General features: G+C 38.3%; 1 protein-coding gene across 3 annotated transcripts in view; it reads right to left on the bottom strand.

Annotated features, from left to right (window-relative positions):
- The window catches only part of LOC134853153 (uncharacterized), a 92532-nt gene extending 71144 nt beyond the window's left edge, over positions 1-21388 (bottom strand). The window contains exons 1-2 of one of the 3 annotated variants that reach the window (XM_063869106.1): positions 21303-21388; positions 19707-19992 (exon numbers count right to left, since the gene is read on the bottom strand). In XM_063869106.1, coding sequence (XP_063725176.1) covers positions 19707-19965 — 259 coding nt within the window. In that variant the 5' untranslated portion in view covers positions 19966-19992; positions 21303-21388. Of the gene's footprint in view, positions 1-19706; positions 19993-20204; positions 20320-20907; positions 21004-21302 lie in introns of those variants that run through there. The other 2 variants (XM_063869105.1, XM_063869107.1) reach the window with 2 other exon arrangements.
- Positions 21389-21944: the final 556 nt, after the last annotated feature.

The raw sequence follows: 21944 nt of genomic DNA, 5'->3' as shown, positions 1-21944 counted from the left end.
TTTGGGAGGCTCTGAAGAATCAAAATCATCCCAACACAAGTAAGCACTGGCTGCGGTACAGAATACGAGGAACCCGAAATTGATTTGAAGATGACGGAGGCAGCGAGTGGGGAATTATCGACAAAAAACGGTGAAAGCTGTAACGCAAGTCGAAACTGCCATGGAGGCTGAGACTGGAAATTCACTGGAGATAAACTATGAGAAAGCAGCTGCAGAGGCAATCAACAAAGTGAAGCAAGACTTAGCGACAAAAAAATCGAGCAACGACTGATGCAGGAGATAGAGAAGCAGAGACTGAATGAGACATTCTGCAGAACGATCCCAGTGCAAGAAGCCGCAGAGAGCCCAGCAAACGGTGGTAAGTGCAACACTCTAAAAATGGTGATGGGATAACCATTTGGCATAACGAAAATTGGAGCGAGAAGAATGTCGATAATCACAGTGGGCGGTCACGAAGTAACAAGAAACCTGAGTGAACCGAGCGATCAGACGATAATGCACATTGATGTGTACGCAGACTTCTTGAATGCAATAAGCCCGCAAACAACTTCTAGAGCCTTGAGGGCACTACTCACAAGAGGTGGCCGCAAATCAGTACGTATCGACAACAGGTACACGGAAGCCTATGGTCCACATGAGGTAATGCTAAACAAAGATGGAATAAACATCTACACGATGAGCATGATAATATGTGATGAAGACCTAGCCGGAGAAATTTACGTGGGTAGAGAAGAACTAAAAGTGAGATCGATTGGACACTGTGCCATGTTAGAAGAAGATGCGATGCATATCGGGATGGAAGCAGTTATATCTGCACACGTACAATACATAAGCGGAAAGAAGACTCAACTGCGTGGGTTACTGGACACAGGAGCGGACTTGAGCGTCATACCAATCGAAACATGGATGAGGATGGGCTTCGACAAAGACGACTTGATAGACTCGAGAATACGGCTGTCGGCGGCAAACAAAGGGGCGCTGCGGGTACTAGGCAGGACACCAATAATAGCCCTAAACTTGGGACAACGCATTTTGTGGATGAGCCTTCTCGTGGTGGAGAATCTAGATGAGTATGACCAATTCATTTTAGGCAGAGACTTCATCAGGAATTTCGGTTTAACAATTGATTTTAACAATGCGATGTTCAGGATTTGGAACCCGGAAGGGAATAACGTTAGTAAACCAGTGAATTTGATAATGGCGAATGAGATTAAAGCACCAGTAATTCTTTGCAGAAGGGTAAGCCTGAAAGCAAACGAAGCGGCAATAATAAGCTTGCGGATGATAAGTTATAATGAACTAAGTGACAATAAACAAAGGATGCATAGTCCCAAATCCAAATAGTCAAAGTGCTGCTATTTTAAGAAGATCCTTCTCGATAACCAACAGTGGCCTCTGCGCCAGTGTCTTATTGAATACTCTTGATACAACTATCACAATTCAGAGGGGAAGGAAATTGGGATACTCTCTACCTGTGAAAACTCGATTTGAAATGACTGAAAATATAAAAGAAAATGAAGTTCTTGATTGCCCGAATCATTGGGATAACATTTGTATCTTGAGAAGGTTGAATAAAAATATATTCATCAGGGCTTGTGAAATTGCTTAAGTCAGAGACAGACGATGGACTTTCGAGCTGTTCGAATTTTTTGGAAAGACCAACACTAGAGGATTTAGAAATGGATAAACCGGTTTTACCAGAGATGGAATACTTGAGGGGTAAGGTGACGGACGAACAGCTCGAAGCCATTAGGGACGTACTAGATCGGAACGAGGACGTTTTTTTTCGAAAAATTAGGCAGACTTTGGATGTTGTAACTTTGTTGAACACGAATTAGAGCTTGAGGAGTCGGCGGTACCACACATGGAGGGGGCGAGGCGCATGACCCCTAACAAAACGGATGGATATAGAAAATATATAGAAACCCTATTAGAGTATGACTTGATAGAACCATCCAAATCACCGTGGGCGTGTGGAGTAGTGATGGCTAAGAAGAAAGGCGACCAACTAAGGCTTTGTTGTGACTTTCGATATCTGAACTTAGGATTGATGACAGCCTCTCGAAATTAGGGGATGCAAAATTTTTTACAACTCTTGATTCAGGATCGGCCTTTTGGCAGGTTCCACTGAGGAAGCAGGACAGGTACAAATTAGGGTTTGCCTGCGAGCCTGGGCTGTTTCAGTGGAAAAGAATGCCTTTTGGTCTTTGCAATGCTACGGCTACGTTTCAACGATTGATGGCACACGCATTGACAAGTGTAACGAAGAAATATCGCAACCTGGTGTTGTGCTACGTGGGCAACGTGGTAATAGCGACACCTACTTTGAGGACCACATCGAGCGACAAGACGAGGTGTTCGCTTGCATGAAAAGAGCGGGACTAAAATGCAAGCCATCGAAGTGTGAGATACTCAAGGACTGGATTAAATACCTGGGGAGGATGGTGGATTAAACATGGCATCAGACCAGACCCAGACGCAGTAGAAGCGGTTCTGACCTGGAAATCACCGAAAACGAAGCATCAACTGATGAGCTTCTTGAGTTTTGCGAACTATTACAGGAAATTCATTAAGGGCTATGCGGACAAAGTGTACCCGATGCAACAACTCATGAGGCACAAAGACAAGAAATACACGTCGAACAACGCAGAAGAAGAGTCTTTCCAAAGAATAAAGAAGTTGTGTGAAGCACCTGTGCTAGATATGCCAACGGAAAAAGGAATAAACGTGCTGGATAGGGATGCGTCGGTGGTGGCGATATCTGGCATATACCACCGTGAGCAGGAATGGAACGGAAAGACAGTCGTGAGGCCGATAGCATACGGGAGCAAAGTCTTAAGTGATATAGAGATGAAGTACGGTGCACCCAAGGCAGAAATGTTTGCGGTTGTCACCTTTGTAGAGAAATACAGGGCCTACCTAGGTAGCGAACCATTCAAGTTACGGGATTAGTGCACTAGCTGAGTGCATTCTCTCCAAATGGTTCCAGACATCAGTCAAAGAGAAAGGGGGTCTGGAGGAAGATAGTTATCAGATCTTGAGCCAGTTCTACAAAGAGAGAAGAGATTTACTCTATCACACAGCTGATGGTGTGGTAGCATGTAGAAGAAATGATGAGGAGAAGATATTACACAAGCATAATCTCGTCATACTACCACAGTTATACCAGACGGGAGTGTTATTCAGATCGCACGACCAAATGGGACATCAGGGGATAGACAAGGATCAACAAAGAATACTACACAGGTTTGATTGACCAGGGGTCAGAAAGGCTTGCGAGAGATGGGTGAACGCATTCCTGGCGTGTTTACAAGTGAAATACACAAGAAAAACGAAACTCGCACTCAAGTCCGTAGAGAGCTCGGAATTTAACGAAGTCGTGCAGATAGACCAGCAGAATATCTGCATGACTGACACGGGTTATAATCAAATACTGGTCAAAATAGAGCCTCAGCGGAGGAGACTTGTGATCATTTGATAACGCATTGGATGTCGCGATGTGGTTGTCCGATGACATTCCAATCGGACAACGGGAAAGCCTTCGTGGGCACCTGACAAAAGTTGATGAGGAGATCGCACATTGCTCAAGCACACTCATCAACTTACCATCCTCAGACTAACGGATTAGTGGAGAGACAAAACAGAACGCTGGTGAACATGCTCAGAGTGTATTGATCAAGATACACGACAGACTGGGATAAGTATCTGCCGCAAGTGATAGGGGCGTATAACAGCACGCAACACTCAACAACAGGGATCAGCCCTTTCATGATGTTGACGGGCAGGGATAGAGCGATGCCCCTAACCTTCTTTTATCCAGAATACGAAAAGAAAAAGACGTCGCCTCAGGCGTATGTGAAAGAAGCGGTCAAGAGACAACAGGAACTGAACGAGCTCTGCAGGAGGAACACGACGCAACCACAAATGAGACAGCGGAAGAAGTACGATGAAAAAATACTTCAGGCGAAATTGTATGCAGTGGGACAATATGTCCGGGTGTTCCATAACATCATACTCCAAAGGCCACGGAAAAATTACTTAAGAAAAGGCGAGGACCTTTCATGATAACGGAGGTTCACGAGCAGAAATGGTTCTACCGCTTGAGTACAGGGCGTGCAGCGCACTATGAAAATCTGAAACCTCATGTCACATCTCCGGAAGACTGGTGTGTACCACAGAACATGGAAGGACTCGAGTACCTACTGGTGGAGCCAGCATGTGAAGTGAACGAAAAAGTCACCAGAGAGAAGAATGACGGCAGTGAGAACGTGAGCATGGATGATAATGAGAAAATAGATGCAGATTCAGATGCGGGATCTTTTGCGGAGGAAAATTAGAGTGATCCAGAGCAGAACGAGGTGCCAAAGCGGACGGAATCAGACTTGTCGAACACAGCAGGGACAAGAAATGGCAATCGGAAGCGGAAAGGCATGGGATACAACAGGTATGGCGATGACTTCTTGATTGACAAGATACAACCCGAGGAGTTAGGCAAGGAGTTAGCAAATGTGGGCGAGCTGGTAGCCGATGAAGAAGGTCAAATCATCAATGACAGCGAACACTCCTCGCAGGAGCATCACTCGATACCAGAACGAGAGATAGACCTGGAGCAGAGCGAGATAAAAAGGAGTAAAAACACAAACTTGAGGATACTGGAATGGATGCGTTATCTCAAGAACAAGGAAGATGAGGCGCAAAGTATACAGCAGGTCGACGTGTCAGCAGAAAAACATGTGAAAACGAAAGATTTCTTCGTTATGCTGGTCAAAGCTTGAGTCATCAGTCTTTGAAAGGTCCCATCGCATTGCACAAGCCGAAAGGCATCCTCTCCCATTGGTTCAAGCCTAACTCACATGCAAATCTAGTCCTTTCTCTGTCCTTCTTCCGTTGAGGAACCTGTCAGAAGGCAGAACGCAGGTCCAGTGTGATGAAAAACTTGACATCACCAAGTTTTGAGAAGCTCTCGTCTATTCATGGTATTGGGTTTGCGTCCTTTTTGGTCACCGCATTCAGGTAGCGAAAGTGGCAACAGACTCTTAGATGCCCCCTTTCTTCTTAGCAAAGACAACGCCACAAGCCCAAGATTACTTCGAGGGTTCTATCATATCGTATTCAAGTAGCATTTCTTTTTCTGCTCGACACGCCTCCGATTTATGAGATGGCATGCCCCTCCCCTCCGCGCTGTGAGGTACAGCACCCTTCTCTAGTTAGACCTCCTGCTCAATTAAGTTACAACAACCAATATCCGCTTTATGTTTTCAAAAACATCCGATTTAGAACTGCCCTGAACAACTCAAACTCTACTTCATTTTTTGTACTTCCCAAATTCTCTATTTTTGGCAAAACTCGTTTTTGAGACTCTGATTCATATGATCAACTGATCAACTTTGGCTGTTTTGTTCAGTACTAAGCAAACCTGCTTAATATTACTCAATGGATTTTTTTTATCCTAAAATTCGCTACTACTGCCTGGGTGGGCTGTAATTTTTTTCGATTTAAAAAAAATTTGGCATACCTTCCGTCTGGCCATCAGTAACGATAACGATAACGATAACTTCCGTCTGGCCACAATAACGATCCTTATCAATCGTTATTAAGGTCGAACATCACGTCGAAATTCCTGACCAATTAACGTCCCAAGATGAGTTGATCCGAATCTTCCAGGTTCCCCACCACGAGAAATTTCATCCAGAGATTCCGTCCTCCCATGTATAGAATCGGCATTACACTGACTACTGCCTCTGTGTCTAGGAGTACTTTTATTCCAAGGTTCTTTCCTTCGGTGTCTTCTTTCCTTCTGTATTCGCTTCGTATCTAATGTGCACTGCATCTTGAACATCATGGCACCATGGCCAATTCTATGGACCTTTAGTTCTTTCTGACCCCAATCTATCTATCCTATTATGTCATTGTCTGTAATACATCTCATCCTAGTTTAACATCACTTGATAGGGTCCATAGACATCCACGTAACGCCCGTGCGTTTTCATTGTTCGAGTGACTCCGGTTCTCAACAGGGTTCGCACAGCTCTCGATTATGTGCGTGGCTCTGCTTGTCTCAGATAACCTGTGTAATTATCCAGTTGTATCATGGTGAACTCCGAAGTTTCACTTAGGTTCCTGATTACCTGATGCCCCGCCAGCGAGTTTATTGACTGAATTTTACTTCCTTGTGACACCAACCCGAATGTCTGTCCGCAGATCACGTTCAGCTTCATGCTCGAACTACTCGGTGCCGTGGTCTCTTGTACCGCAGTTGCTTCAAGAGAGTTAAGCTGATCTTGAGCTCTCTCGTTTTCATTTCGTTCTGTGACTTTTTGTTCTATTTCCCTTGTGGCCATTTTCTGTTGAACTCTTTTCAGGGCATCTCTTGCTGCTGCTTTATAGTCGATACTAAATTCGTTGGCCTCGTTTTCAGGCTCTGGTTCATTGGTCTCTAATCGCTCAGCTTGCAATTTCTTTGTTTCTAGCTCATGTGATTTTTCTTTCCTCCGTGATTCCGCCTCGCTCATCAGGCGTGCCTTGCTGTCTTTTACACCTTATAAAGCTTCATCATGCCTATGGTGCTTAATGTCTGCAACAGCATCCCAAATTTGTGTAAAATCTGACCTAAAATGGCCCTTCAGATTGCAGAAGAAGCACCTGGGACCGAATTTTGTAATTAATCTTCTCATGAAATCCTCATGATCGATCTTCGAAGCATCTTCATCTTCGAGGCAGAAGCCAATTGCATCATGCCATGATGTGAGTTGGACATGCTGATACATGCGTCTGTTATCCATGCCAACCCTCAATCTGCACTACTTGTTTCCCTTGTTTGCAGGTCCCTTGATAAAGTTGCCATTATTGTTCCTATAATGACCGGATCACAGTGGCGGCATCAGCAACAGATATTCTTTGGCTTTCAGTCGCAGCTCCTACGGTGTAGGTTCATTGGTTGAAAGCGTTGTGTGGTGCGTCGCTGTTTGACTCGTCCGGTTGACTACGCCTCCTAACCAAGTAATCAAAGAACTTGTCTATAATCTCGTCTTCGCCTTGCCTTCGTTTTTCAAAGCGCATCATCACATAGTGTCCTTGTACTCTCATTTAAAAGCGATTTAACAGGATTTTGTAAATTTTCTCGGATGTGTACCCCTGGTATTGCCTTTTGGGCTTTACGAAATTCAGGACTGTCCCTTCTAAGTTGCTGGTGAGCGCACTGCATTCTTGCCTTTCCGTCAAGTTCTCTTCCTCAAAATGCAACTTCATCCTTGTAGCAACTCTGTTTCTTGAACGCCCATCTAGAACTCTCGTTACGCTCACTGGTCCTGGATAGCGTAGTGCGGAAAAATTCCACGGACCTTTTAAGGGGCTCAAACCCCGTGGTCATTGCCGTTGTATCTCGTGAGTATCCCACTTGTTAGCTCATCTTCTAATGTTTGATGTTCTGGTACAGCTATCCTGTCCTACTCACTAGGCTGAGCTCTCCCCTGGAATCGAGTGATCCCCTTTCGTGGAATCAGACTTTCCACCCGTATTGTATCTCGCCTAGGTTGTTCGTTCCAGATCTGTGTACTGCCGATGGAATCTCCTCTGATGTTCGTTGGATTCCTCGCTCTATTATTCCCGGTGACGTTACTATAAGAGTTGCCCCTTCCACGTGTGGATCCATAGGCACTCCCTCTTTTTGGATGCTCATTGAAATTTACTCTCGGCTCTCGCCTAGCCTCTCTCGAATTTGTTCTTCTACTCCTAGAAAGTCCCGGAAGACCATCTAATCTGTCCTTGATAGCCTGAGTGCGTCTTTCCAACATAGCGTATATCTGAATATCGAAGTCGCAAAATTCTCTTCATAATGATTCGGTAGCTGTTCCAGATCACCCTTCAGTCGTTTCTCTCTATTTTCTTAGCCAAGTACTCATCCGTTTGATCTTTTGGGCATTTTTCGCTACTATTAACTTCCTGTCTGCTGTCTTTTATTTCCTCCCGCAGGTTTTCCCTATCAACATGAACCGCTATTTCTAATCCACTCATTCTTTTGAAATACGTTTACTCTGCTCACCCATGCTATGCACAATCCTGGCCAAGCCCTTTTCTATTGATGCCCCTCTTTCCACCAATGAAGTCACTAAGGGTGGCTTCACCTTGTTTGTTCCAGGCAATGTAGTGCTTGTCGAAACTGTTCTACATCTCGGATTCAATTTCTCTTCGTAAACCGTCTGTTTTTCTACTGATGCGGTCCCTGACTTTGTGACCCCGGTCTTTTCTGATTGCAAATCTGATTTGCTCGTTTTCATGAATTCTTTCGACTGTCGTGTTCTATTAATAGTCCTATTTATAGTCATGAGGGCATCCAACTGATCAGAATGACCTTTCTCCATGTTTGTGGATGTCTCGTTTTCATCAGTCCAGCTGTTCAGGCTTATTCGAGATTAAAGATATCAGCTTCTTCATTGTCTTCCTCCTTCTCCTACTTCATCACCTGTTTATAGTAAAAGGAAAGAAATTTCTCAAAGTTTTTTGACTCTTTCCGGAGACGTTGTCAGAACAAGGAGGATGTTGCCGTTTTCTATGTTACCCCATACAACATGGCTTAGCGCTCTCTTTTGTGTAAAAAAAAGTCAATATCTCAAAAATCGCGATTTGTGGGAGATCAAAAAATTACAATTTCGATCCTAAAAACCGGTCTGTTTTGTGCTCTGTTTCAGTGGGAAGCAATATAGGAGTATTAAAAAATACAAGCGGTATAATTAGTAACACTAATGATATTACATCTCTCCGGGTCCGTTCAATATCCAAATTAAGGTGCTTAACTCGGAAAATTGCAACTTGGTGAGAGTTCACTTCAATGCAGTCACTGTCGTGCCCCCGACAGATCGATGCCGTACTTTCTGCACCATAGGGGATACAAAATTGTTTATTGATACCCAACAGTCGATTGTTATTGTCCTTTTGACCCCTCCTGTGGCTCTTCACAGTGCCGGAGGAGTCGAGTGGTTGAAGTTCAGCATCAATCAGGCAGTGCAAAGAGCAGCAGGAGGGGTCAAAACGACAACAACAATTGCTGGTTGGGTATCAATAAACAATTTTGTATCCCCTATGGTGCAGAAAGTACAGCATCGATCTGTCGGGGGCACGACAGTGACTGCATTGAAGTGAACGCTCATCAAGTTGCAATTTTCCGAGTTAAGCACCTTAATTTGGATATTGAACGGACCTGGAGGGATGTAATATCATTAGCATTACTATTTATACTGCTTGTATTAATAATCCTATATCGCTTTCCACTGAAACAGATCGCATAACAGACCGGTTTTTAGGATCAAAATAGTGATTTTTTGATCCCCCACAAATCACTATTTCGGACCACCCCTTCCGGCAATCATTTAAGAGCCTTAATATAAGCATCCTTTAAGGCTTGCGTTACTGTACTTGCTGATTATGATGTTAAGAATAACACCCAGGAGCGCCAAAAATCACCTATGCAACATTCGCACTGAAAGTAAATAATGGCGGAAAGTAAAACTATATCCTACAACGACTGACTAGCAACGAGATAAAGCTTCACGTGCTTTTCACTGTCTCTACCGCAGCCAGCTCAAAATGGTCGCGCAAACATCGGGTCAAGTAGTTGTTACTGCTTGAAGGCTATCAGCCGAGTCGCGCAAATTAACTTAGTTGCATGCAATATAGTGAACTCATGGCTGGGTCTCAGTATCCCCAGACCACGAGGTCGCTCCTAAAAACGGGGTAGATTCATTATCCTTATTAAGTTACAATATTATTATCGTTTTTTTTTTACTTTAGAGAAATCACTTTATACATTAGCTTTTCATAGTCTGAAACTGAAGATAGATATTTCAATTTGAATTCAGAACATCTCGGAAGCTAAAATTTACTAAAACGACAGTTCGGAAGTATATCTCCAGACTCTTCCGATTCCTTCAATATTCCTGAAGAGACGTCTCCTTCATGTCAAAGAAGGGTTGCCGTCCTCACTCTTGAGCGTCCCGATCGGTCAACTTTTCCGGTAACAATTGTATTAGCACAATCGTTAGAATTCGGAAGGCTTCTTGTTTTTCCAGTAATTGTCTCTCTTGATGTCGTCGCAATTTTTCTCTACAAGCGAAAATCACGGTTCTCCACTCGGCTCTGATTTTTCGCTGTGTTTCGGTTCTCGAGATTTTAAAAAGGTTACGTGTCTTTCTTTTTGAACGAGTTTTTTTAAATGCTTGTCAACTCAAAGTGACCCTTCCCAATTCATTCTCTTCAAAAGATAAGATCGGTAAACACAGAAGCTGCTCTTTCGTACAGTAGAACCACTCAAAATAAAATTCGTTAAGGTGAACCTTTTTCTGGCGGCAATCTGGTCGAAGGTGACATTTTTGAAACAAATTGATTGATTAATTCTAAAGAATTTTTTGACGCTTTTTATGATTTAAGTGTAATTTGTAAATTTTAGTTTACTTTTTAAACCTAAAGATGCACAGAAGGTGCGAGAAAATGTTTTTTTTTAATTTTATTCATAGCGATCTATTTGTATCAAGTTGTACACAAAATTTATTTTGGTGGTGAATAGTTGCTTATAATTAATTTTTCATAAAAAGTTAACGCGTACCATTAGAAAACAACAAGTTGTATACCAGTTTTGGTTTGTGCCTGGATAAAACACAGGGTGAAAAATCACAAAACATTTGATTGATTTTGTTTTAATTTGAATGGATATTTTCGAGAGCAAAAAAAACTCAACGGACAGGCTAATGTATTCTTTTTAAATTCCAGTTCTGATGCTCAACAAATAAAAATAAAGTGGTTGGAATGTTGGAAAATGATTTTTGAGTTTCTGAGAATTGAGTGTTTTGATTTTAGAGACTTAAAAACAGTACAGGTTGTAACATAAAGTGAACTTCTTCAAAATGGGCTAATGCCAAGAGTGATAACCAAATTCAAATGTTCCAATCACAAAAATTTTCTGTTAAGTAGAAAAACTATCTCCAAAATTAGAGAAAAAACATTAAAGGGACGCCAGACGGTATTATTGATGTCATAATCCAACCGAAGTAGCAAGATAAAGACAAAAATGTGAGTGGTTGAAAAAGTATAAAACAAGCTTTATGAAGAAGCAGAGACAGGAGGGAAGAATTTATTCCAATGAAAGAACAAGTTGATATCAAAAAAAAATGGATTACAGTAAAATTGTATAAGAATATCGTAAAATAAACCACCGTTTTCTGCGCATCTCCAGATTCAAACACCTAATTAAATTTCACCGAACGATCCAAAATTCAATAAAACTAATTAATCATTTTGGTTAAATAAAATGTCATACAAAGAGTTTTTTCCCTAAATTTTCAAACTCAAAATTTCGATCCGTATTTTAGTGTTACGCTTAGATTTCAATTCTTAAAAATTTTATTACTTGAGTCAAATTTTTTGATTTTGGATCTATTGATTCAGTGAATTTTCCAATTTTTTGCATGCGTTCACTCCTGGTTTCCGTTTTCTAATATCCAGCGCTTCTAAATATAGGAACTGAAAACAGCTTTTGACCCGTTCAATGATATCTCAACCTCTTCAATCTCACACAATGGGCTCCCCAATATTCTAGATGTTTCCCGGCATGAGTATCAGATTTGCAGTGCTCCTCAGCCCTTGTGGTAAAGTTCCTGAACGTTTGGTAGACCTAGATGGATTCACGTCCCTACAATCCTAATTGCAAGCCAGACTAGGTTTTAGTTCAACCACGAAAGCTGATTTTATTGATTGCAGACAAGTTGTTAATTTCTCGCAGCTAACACTATCTGTGCGGTCGAGCTACTTCGCACTCTTGCTTGCAGAATTCCGAGTGTAGTTAGCTCGATTTTGACAAATCAGCATGGGCGGTACATCCTTACTGCTAGTACAAGACTTCGGTTTTTCACCATGGCTTCTTATGTGAACAATTTTCAAGATGGTATTTTTGAGGACAAGATAAGCAACCTGAGACGGCCAGTTATTTGTATACTGGTTGTGCAACCACTGTTCACGGTTTTTCTTCAAAACCTTCTTCTTTGCCTTAGCACAACTCCTAAAGCTGAGTATGGTACCTGTAACTCTCGGTTTTCAGTACCATCCTTATATACAGTTCTTTTCATATCAAAATTCTTTTCTAAATCTAGAAAAGCGAGGTTTTCCGATGCGTTTGGTTGTTAAGTAGTGAACTGCATGTGAGGTTAGAGTTTTTTAGCGGCATGAACTTTTTTCTCAAAGTCAACTTTGACCAACGTCACTATATCATCAACGTATTGGACGAAAAATTTTCACACCTTGCGGTTCTGCCTCTCTTTTTTTCTCGCAATGTAACGATTCAACCATGCTTTGGTAGTCCGCGACTGATATATCTCGGCATATAACATGATTTTTGTTGAAGCATACCTCACCCTCATTTATTTTCAAACGGATATTTTTCAGTAGTTTTTTCATATTTTATTCGCCACCTGTTTCATTCATCGGCTATTTGTTGACTAGCGCGGTCCAAGACAGTTTTTACAGCAAAACAAAGTGCTCAAAATCGAATCAAAAAAGAAATTTCTTGTGTTTTCAATAAATTTGGGTGTCAACCGTCTTAATTGTTATTAAATTGCATGAAAAAAAATAGAAAGAGATCAAAAAGAGAGTAACTTTAAGAAAAAAAACAGTGCGGTTTTCATCCGTTTCGGCTGTGGCACGCACAGGAAGGTTGAAATCGTGGGGTTCGAGGAAATAAATTTGGGCGACTTTCACTGTTTCGTCAGACATTTTGCTTTTGTTTGTCGAGTTCTGAAAAAATCTATATGACCAAAAAACACGCTTTCAAAGCTCGCACTTTTTTGGTTGAAATATATTGCAAAATGAGATTTTAAATACAAAAATGGTGGTTCTTACGTTAATTAGAACGGGAATTATTTTCTCGGCATCGAAAAGTGAGACCCGTTAAGGCTAATTGTTCCAACCACTCAAAATGGAGAAGTAATTTGTTTTTGAGTGTGTTTTTATTTTGTTCGTTTGCAAATTTTTGTTTAGTTTTTTTCCCTGCAAAATAAAGTACCATAAGAATTAATCAGTTTGGGTAATCACTTCTTGATCTGTTTTCGGGCAAGTAAAGCGATCTATTAACATTGGTTTTATGAAAAATTGCGATTAGGCTAGAAAATTTAATTTTAGTTAGAGAAAAAATATTTTTGGATGCTTCATTCAGGTCTTCTCTGGTAAACAAAAATTCAACGATAATAATAGTTTTTAAAACAATAAAATTGAAAAAACCAAAAAATTAGAAAAAGTTATGATAAATAATTACATGTTTTTACAACAGTTGAAGTCTTTTCTGTCCATTTATTAATTTGTTAAGGATTTGAATAGATTTTACATCAAACGACCCACAGAAAAAACACTAAATTGAAAAAAAAAGAAAAAAAATGTGAGATTGTGGTCGGAACTCTCAGATTGACGAGAAATGCTTGGAGCCTACAAGAAAGAAATCGAAGAAATGCATTGATGATTTTATCCCCGACTCTGAACCCTGAGAGACAATAATTGTTATTTCAGAGACAAGCCAGTCTTGGCGACTTGAAGCATTTTCTCAGGGTCATCTTTGACCGTCCTCACTATATCATCAACGAATTGGAAGAAAAGGTTTCAGACCTTGCGATTCTGTCTGTTCTTTTTTTCCTGGCAATGCAGTTTTTACAGTACCAGACCGTTCACCTATGTCTTGGTAATCGGCTACCATAATATCTTTGCATTTAACGTGATTTCAGTTAACGCAACCATCACTTTCGACCTTTATTGACCAGTAAGTAATTTTTTTGTTGCACTCATATCCAATTTCTCTTCAATCACTAGTAGATACGTTCAATTCAGGGGTTTCTTTTTTTTGAGTGCATAATCATTATAAGTTATATTCAAATATGTTTTTTGGTAGTTTTTCAATAGTTTTTTCTTCATCGCTCTCGATACCCTCAAAAACTCTAACTAGGAGCCTGTTTAAGTAATCATTATAACTTCCAGGCAACAATAGGACTTGTTGAATAGTTTTTATTGTACCGTGTTTTTTCAAATTTGTCTCTTTCTTTCAGATTAAAATTTTTTAGTGATTTTTTTTTCAGTTTCTAAGACTATTGAGTCAATTATTGCTTAGTTTTGTTTTGCTTGAGGTGAGTCCAATCAAGACGCCCTAAAAAGTTGTGTTCATTACTTGTTTTTTTTTCATGACAAAAACGGGCCCCCATATCAAACGGCACTGCCACTATTCCGTTGCACTTGAGATACTTTCTCGACTTTTCTAAGCCCTTGCCTGATATGATAGTGTCTATTTCATTCATGTACTCTAGTCTTTCAGCCCGGCATCAACTTAACAAAGAGCTTCCCCGGGTTATTCCGATACTTGAAGATCTGAAAGAACGATAAAGATATCTGCAAAAAAATGATCTTCCCTAATTGTCGATGTTCAATTTTCAGCTTTGTTTGATGTTTTTTCTGAAATGATTTTTCCAGCTTCTTTTGAGGTGTTACTTTATCTACTGCGGTTGTATTTCTTACTCTGAGAGATAAGAGTTTCGTACTTCTACCTCAGGCCATAAACCTTTGTTCACCCCCTCGTCGACAAACCACCCATCTTGCTCTATCTAATTTGCTTGAGATAGTTTTCGCTGTTCTTGTTAACATTGGTACTGAGAAGTTTTATTTGACAAGAATAAACCGATTGGTCCAAACAAAAATCTTTTTCAGGCAGCACAGATCTCAAAAAACCAAGAACAATATCTTTTTCCAAATAAAAACGCACAGGAAAAGGTAAGCGTTGTTAGAAATTAATCAATTCGACATGAATGAAGGCATAATCATTAGAATTTTTTTCGATTAGTATCAGACAGCTGGATAAACCGATGAAAAAAAATCGCGGCGTAGAAGGAGCAAAAAAATTGGAAGAAAACAGAGAAAAAATCTGTCTGCATATAAAATAGAAAAAGTAAAATATGGAAAAAAAACATATACCAACAAATATTTGTTGGTTATTAATGGTTGTTTTTTTTATTCATTTCAGATGAATTTTGGTTCTCCTTCCTTTTTTCATCTAGACAATTATCACGATTATGATTGTTTTGATTTTGTAATGACTCATGTTGTACTAAGGGTTGAGACTTTCTCTATCAAAAGATCCAAAAGCTTATGAAAAAAATTGTCTCACTCAAGGGTGGATGTAGGTTTTTCTTCGAGGGTGTGGGAAAAATTTTGACGATTTTTTTTCAGGTTGAACAAAGTGATTTTCCGAGACTTCAAAGCATGTGATACATTTCTCCGTGCCGCAGGCAAATTTTTGATTCAAAGGCCAAAAAAAACGTTTCGGCAATTTTTGAATATTTTTGATCAAAAAATTGCATTTTTAGGAGCTCTTCGCCCTCAAAAGTAGTATACATTGGCGCCAAAGACGCCTGTAGAAACGTTTTAGGGTCCGTTCGCCAAAACTGGTTATCTCGAACAGTACAAAGGGGGACCTTGAGAGACGGCAGGGGGTCAAACCCATGAGAGGGGCGTCCGCCCAGACCCCTCCCTACATCCGCCCTTGGTCTGACTTTTGTCTAGAAGCATGTTTGCCTGTGTAACGAAATGATGGAAATTTTCTGCAAATCATCAACTTGTTTAAGTTTTTGATTCTTATCGGTTAATGATTTCGTAGCCCTAAGCGTTTTTAGAGCGTCTGACGTATGAAAATTTTAACAATTTTCTAAGAAAAACAAAAAAAAACGAAAATGTCTTCTAGTGAATTCATTTGAGATTGCTCGACAAGCTTTAGAAATAGAGATTTTGAAAAAAAAATTACATGAGGTTTTTCCCCGGGTAAGTGATTGAAAAAAAGTGATATGCATACGCTTGTAAAAACATGGCTGAGATAGAAATCACTAAAACGTAATTTTTTATTTAAATCAAACCAAAACTTCATAACATACAATTCATAGGGAAAAGACAAGAAGAAGAACTAGGATTGTCAGTCAAAAAAGTTACTAATTACATATTGGTCAGAAAAACTGAAATTGATCAAACTCAGATAAAAGTCATTAGGACAAGATTTTTTAAAATTTTGAGAAAAGGTGGATACTTTTGACGTTTTTACAAAGTAACTCAACAGGCAAAACAGTCAATTTGTTTGAATTTTAGGCTTTCCAATTGTCAGTTGCGAAACTTGAAACAAGGATTCAAAATTGATTTTAATAAAAACAGTAAAAACAAAAAAAACAAATCAGATACCAGAAAATATAGGTATGTTGTAAATCAGAGAGCCTACTACCTGTAAAATTAGAAACTCCACCACATGTATTGAGATAGTCATTGCAAACTTGGAAACAACAGCATCAGGTTTCAAACTGGATATCAGTAATTATATTACACTATTCGTTCTTTGTGGAAAAGCGATGGAAAAAAAGATCAAAAACAGAAATACATTTTAAAAAATCTTGAAACATTTAAATCAAACGTTCAAAAATTGATTTTGCTACCTTAGTCGTAACTGATTTGCAGACAAATGAAAAAACCACCGAAGAGGAATTTTTCATCATAGATCAATCAACGAGTCAAGACAAAAACTGTCATGAAAATTCGTCAAACCTAAATACTAGTCGAAATTAAAAATTGAAGAACTCATGGAATGCAAGGATATAAAGTCAAATCTTTCAGTTTATCATGCAAACGTCTGACTTACAAAACCAGATAACAGTCCGTTGACAAATCAGTATATCTTTGAAAGATCACAGCACAATCATCGCAAAAGGAAAAATTGCAAAAAAAGTTTGTCAAAACAAAACAAAAAGCTCAAAACTAGTAAAGATAGTGGGGCTGTCAAAAACACATATCATCGACCAACTCAAATTTAAAACTAAAAACCAATTAACTGGTAGATTGTTTTGGCAATGAAACTTATTTGATGACATAAACAGGCTTTTTTGACACCTATGACCAATAAAGCATTTTCGAAAATAGTTTCTAAGCTTGTCTGAAAAAAGCTATAGTAATTCAGTTTTACATAATTAGCGGTCAACTTTTGATTGCTCCAACTATCGTTGAAGCAATTTTCAATTTTCTCAATTTTCAGAAAGTTTTCAAAAATTGATTCCTTTCCTCGAAAATAAACTTCAGTCGGAAGTGCATTATGATTATAATGCACTCAATTATGAGTCTCTTGGCAAAATAATAAGAAACTAAAATTGAAAAAAGCATTAGTGTCCTCAATGACTTAGAAAAAATTTTTACGACAATTCCACCTGAGTTATTGTCAACGAAAAATTTGACCACTGTATGATTTACTAACGTAATATTGAGGTGAAAACCAGCAACCTATACCGATAGTTCTGATCAAAGCAAAGTGGAAGGGAAGAAAATTTTATAATTTGTACTGACGAAAACAAAACTATTTGAATAGTCAATATTGTTTGTTTCTTAATTACACTTTAAGTTTTAAAGAGCATGTCGAGAAGCTGGTGAGAAAAATCGCGCCTTAAGCTCTGGGATTCTCTTTTCACTGAAAAAATAAATAGCAAGAAAACGCTTACTTGAAGTTTACAACCATTATGTTAGGCTGGTGTTAGAATATTCACGGCATCGGCCAGCTAAAACTTTTTGAAAAAATAGAACACAAACCGTCGCTTCACATGAAAGATTTGCGTGACTTTCAAAAAGATGACAGCATGTATAAAACATAATGTAAGCCTTGTGAATATAAATGTTTTTTTTTTAAAGTAGAAACGGGATTTCCTGTTCTTTCTAAGGTAAACACTTAAATTATACTTAAAAATATATTATTTACTCTTCTGGTTCGTTAATAGTATCTTGAGAATCACAATGTTTTGTGTAACCCATTGATTGTTGATTAGTTTGTCATTTTCATGATATCATGATAACTGAAAGTTGTTGCTCATTTTTTGCGTCATTAAAGCAGTCATCCAGACCTGATAAACTCTTACCTTTTTAAAGTATGCAAATGAATGAATACAATTTTTTATTTTCCAGAATCAAAGGGAAAGAATGCTTCAAGCTGTCAGAGCTGAAAGTCCCAGTTTGTGAATTAGCGCCGAATCACCTCTGAATAAGGATTGGTTTTCAGAATGAACACTGCACTATTTCTGCAGCTTCTCTAATTTTTGATCTTTTCGGTGTGCATATAATTAAAAGTCCATAAGGTGATCAAATCCTCTTTTTTCAGATCTCTTGTCGCATACTTATTTTCCCGGCGTTACTTGAAGTCCAATTAACAACTGATTACACCATAAGAGCTCGGAAGAGTAAGCAGCAAAAAATGTATCATTTGAGCCCGAAACATAAAACTGACAAAAATTTTTTAGAGATTCATTGACAAAAAATTACTGAGTTTTGTGTAACTGAAAAATTATACGTACGTAAAATTTCCAAGGTTATACCCGTGTTGACCGTTATAGACAAAAATGTTGTCATACATTTCATTAAACTAAGTAAATGAAAAAGTACTAGTCAGACAAATTTCGAACAATTTGCTAAAAAGGTGTCATCGATTTCTCAAAGATTTTTTTGTCAAGTAGTTTTGAAATTGTCCCAAATTTTTTGAAGATTTTTCAACTGCAAATCGAATTTTGTACTAAATCAAAGATTTTCCTAAGAAGTTTTCTTGCGGGCTTTGTATGCCTTGATCGATGTCTGATTTTTTAAAACTCAAATTTTGATAATCATCATCTTTAAAAAATGTTTGCCAAAATTTAAATGTTTGATGCGTTCAGTATGTGATTTTTGTAAGAAAACTCTTATACAATTTAGGTTTTTCCACTGTATTGTATATGCCAGACAATCAAATCTTTGGTGACTCTTATTTTGAGTAAACTATGGTTTTCGTCAGTTGTGTTCGGTCACGAACACATCACAAAAATTTTGAGAAATTAATATTTAAAAAAAAACATATATTTTGGTTTAGGGAAAAATACTAGTCAATTAATCTCCATATATGAAAACTCACTGATCATAGATCTTTCATGCAGTTTTCGGTACGTATGGAATTGCATGAAAAGTGTATGATTAGCAATTTTCCATATACATAAATAGTATGATTAGCATTTTTGGTCAATTCTAGGATTCAGGAAATTATCTATGAAATTACACTACCATGAGGATAAAAGTAGTTTTGAACGCTAAAAACATTACGAGGCTAAACTGCGCCATCGATAGTTGCACGATTTTGTGTCTGTATGTTACTGGATACCAGAGACAAGCTTTTAAACATGTTAAAATTTCGTCGGAACGGCCAAAGAAGAAGAAAGAACAAATGAAGGACAAAGGGAGTGCCCTTGTCGCGGAATGCGCTTACAATTCACAAAATGCACATTTTGGTTTCCTAAATGAAAACAATTATTTATTAAATCCTGATGAATTTTTTGCTTTTCTTACCATGTTTTTCAAGCAGTTTGGGCTATTGAACAAACTCTATTAGGTTTACATAGAGGTGTCCAAAAAATACAAGTCATGCGAGAAGTCTATACAAACTTGATTGTCCAATTTTAAAAATCCTAGCAGCCATGCTTCTTAAAGTTTCATTCTAACTTTCCATAAATACAAGTCGAAAACATCAGTTGTTCAGTTTTACACTGGTGTTCAGCGAGTGTACGAACTGCTGATGTTCAACTTTTGGTGAATATGGTTTTAACTGAGTATAGCTGAGTACTCAACTTTAGGTTATAACTGAGGGGATGAAAACAAACCTGATCCACCGTTTCCTTTATTTGCAGTTGTGACAGTGATAGATTGTTTTCTCAAGCTGTCAACCGTCTGACCTTTCAAATCACGTTTGCATTTCTCAGCAGGGCAGCGCTTGCCCGCCCTAGCGAGAACTTTTGCAGCACAGGGCGACCCGCAAACCAGATGACCGCACGGAAGCACTTTGGTGTTTTTAGGAGGCACATTTTTCAGGCACTCGACACAATTGAGTTGGTTTTTGGACGTTCCAATTGAAGCGGACATTTCTTTACTCTATAGTTCTTAGATCGACTAAAACGACACACAGTTTTAGTACCCATATCAATGGTAGTTCGAAAACTAAATGAAACTTATAAAAAAGTAAACATTTATTTCGATAGAGTGAAAATCATAAGTAAGATTTACATTAAAATACCAGAGGTTTTAAATTTTGACAGGATAGAGTTAACAAAATTGTCAAAAAAGGCAAACTAGATTTTGGTTTTTTGTTAAACATTGCTTACCTGTCAGTTCAAAACAGTATGATTTAGCTTACGAGTTTAACAAAACCGTGCTCTCGTTAAAAGCGACAAGAAAATTTTATACAATATTTTAGTTATTCTTTAAAAAGATTAGTGGTCGTTCGAACATTTTACGCAAACGTGTTTCAAATTTTCAAAACACACCGAGTCTGCTTATAGTTGAACATTGAGCCAGCTTCATTAATTGAGCTCTGCCGTCAAAGTACGCCATTATATTGATAATTTTTGGCTTCAAGTTTTGTTAGAGTAGGAAAATCAGCCTTTTGTTAACGTGTCACTGTATTTTATTCTAATTATCTTGTATAAAACTGAAAACTGCAAGTTGCATGATACACTAGATATTAGGTAATTGTAACAACCTGCTAACTACTGATTCGAAACAGAACGTACAATTAGTTATTTTTCCTCAGTTTTGGAGTAAACCTAGTTTACCCTATAACAATCCAGGCTCGAAAAACACAAAGAAAAACAACAAAGCAATGTCAAAACAATTTCTCAGCCTTGGGGGAAAATGTACCGAGCCTTTTTTGTATTACATTAGAAAAAAACGCTATTTTTCCGATGCTTTGATACGAGCACTCTTGTTATTACGTTACTACTCGCTAAAAGCATCACTTTTCTAAAACATAACTTAGCAACCAAAAAGCCAAATTTCGCAAATTGCTTTGAAAAACAGTTTGCTTACCTGACTGCTCAACAGCGAGAACAAATTTGCTGAGGTGTTTAAATTTAATTTTTCGTTTTATGCAACACAACAAGAAGGTTTTATGCAGTAAAAAATGTTTTATGAAAAATTGTTAGTCTTTCAAACAATTTTAAACGTGCTTCGGATTTTCAAACCACATGAAATTTAAATGATTAAACTGTATTTTTGCTTGAAAAGCTTACGCTCTACCATCAAAGTCAACCTTTTTAATTTATGTAATACTTGACTACTTCATTCTTTCTGATTAGGTAAAGAAAAACATGCCCTGTGATGCAGTGCCACAGTAATTTTGGATCGAATCAAAAATTTAATGGTCGAATCAAAATGCTTTCGAAGTTAGTAAATTTTATGAGTTGAGGCTCAAAATTGCTTACCTGGCTGCTCAAAAACGAGAATAAACTTGCTGAAAAAATATTCAGAATTTAAGTTTTCGTTAGTTTTATACAAAACAACAAGAACGTTTTATGCAGTAAAATAACTTTTATGAAAAAATGGTTAGTCGTTCAAACAGTTTTCAAACGTGCTTCGAATTTTCAAACCACGTGAAATTTAAAGCTTAGATTTCAATCTTGTGTTAGAAAATTACGCTCTACCATCAAAGCCAACTCTGTTTGTCTTAATATTATTTGTTTACTTGATTCTTTCTCATAAAGTGAAAAATTTGTCTTGTGTTGCATTGCCACAATAATTTTGGATTGAAAATCAAATTTTATTCCTGAGAGGGACATTTTTTTGCTATTATATGAGATGCTGAGAGGGAGGGGTAAAATGAAGTAGAAAAAAAAGGCCCTTTAAAAAGTAACTGAAATGAAAAAAGGACTAGAGGCAAAATTGAGAGGTTTTATAATTGTCTTTTTCACTGGAGGGAACGCTCACCAATCTACAAAAATCAGGTGAAAAGGGTCCGGACGAATACATGTCGAAATAACTTAAATATTAGCTGTTGGAACCAGTGACAAAAAGAAAAATTGACTGCGGCATCCACTGACAATTTGTGGAGTCCAGTGACAAAAAAG

The sequence above is a fragment of the Symsagittifera roscoffensis genome, chromosome 8 (genome assembly GCF_963678635.1).
Source record: "Symsagittifera roscoffensis chromosome 8, txSymRosc1.1, whole genome shotgun sequence".
In the NCBI taxonomy this organism is placed as follows: Eukaryota; Metazoa; Xenacoelomorpha; order Acoela; family Convolutidae; genus Symsagittifera; species Symsagittifera roscoffensis.
The sequence above is the reverse complement of the archived record's forward strand: the minus strand, read 5'-3'. Positions and strand labels throughout refer to the sequence as shown.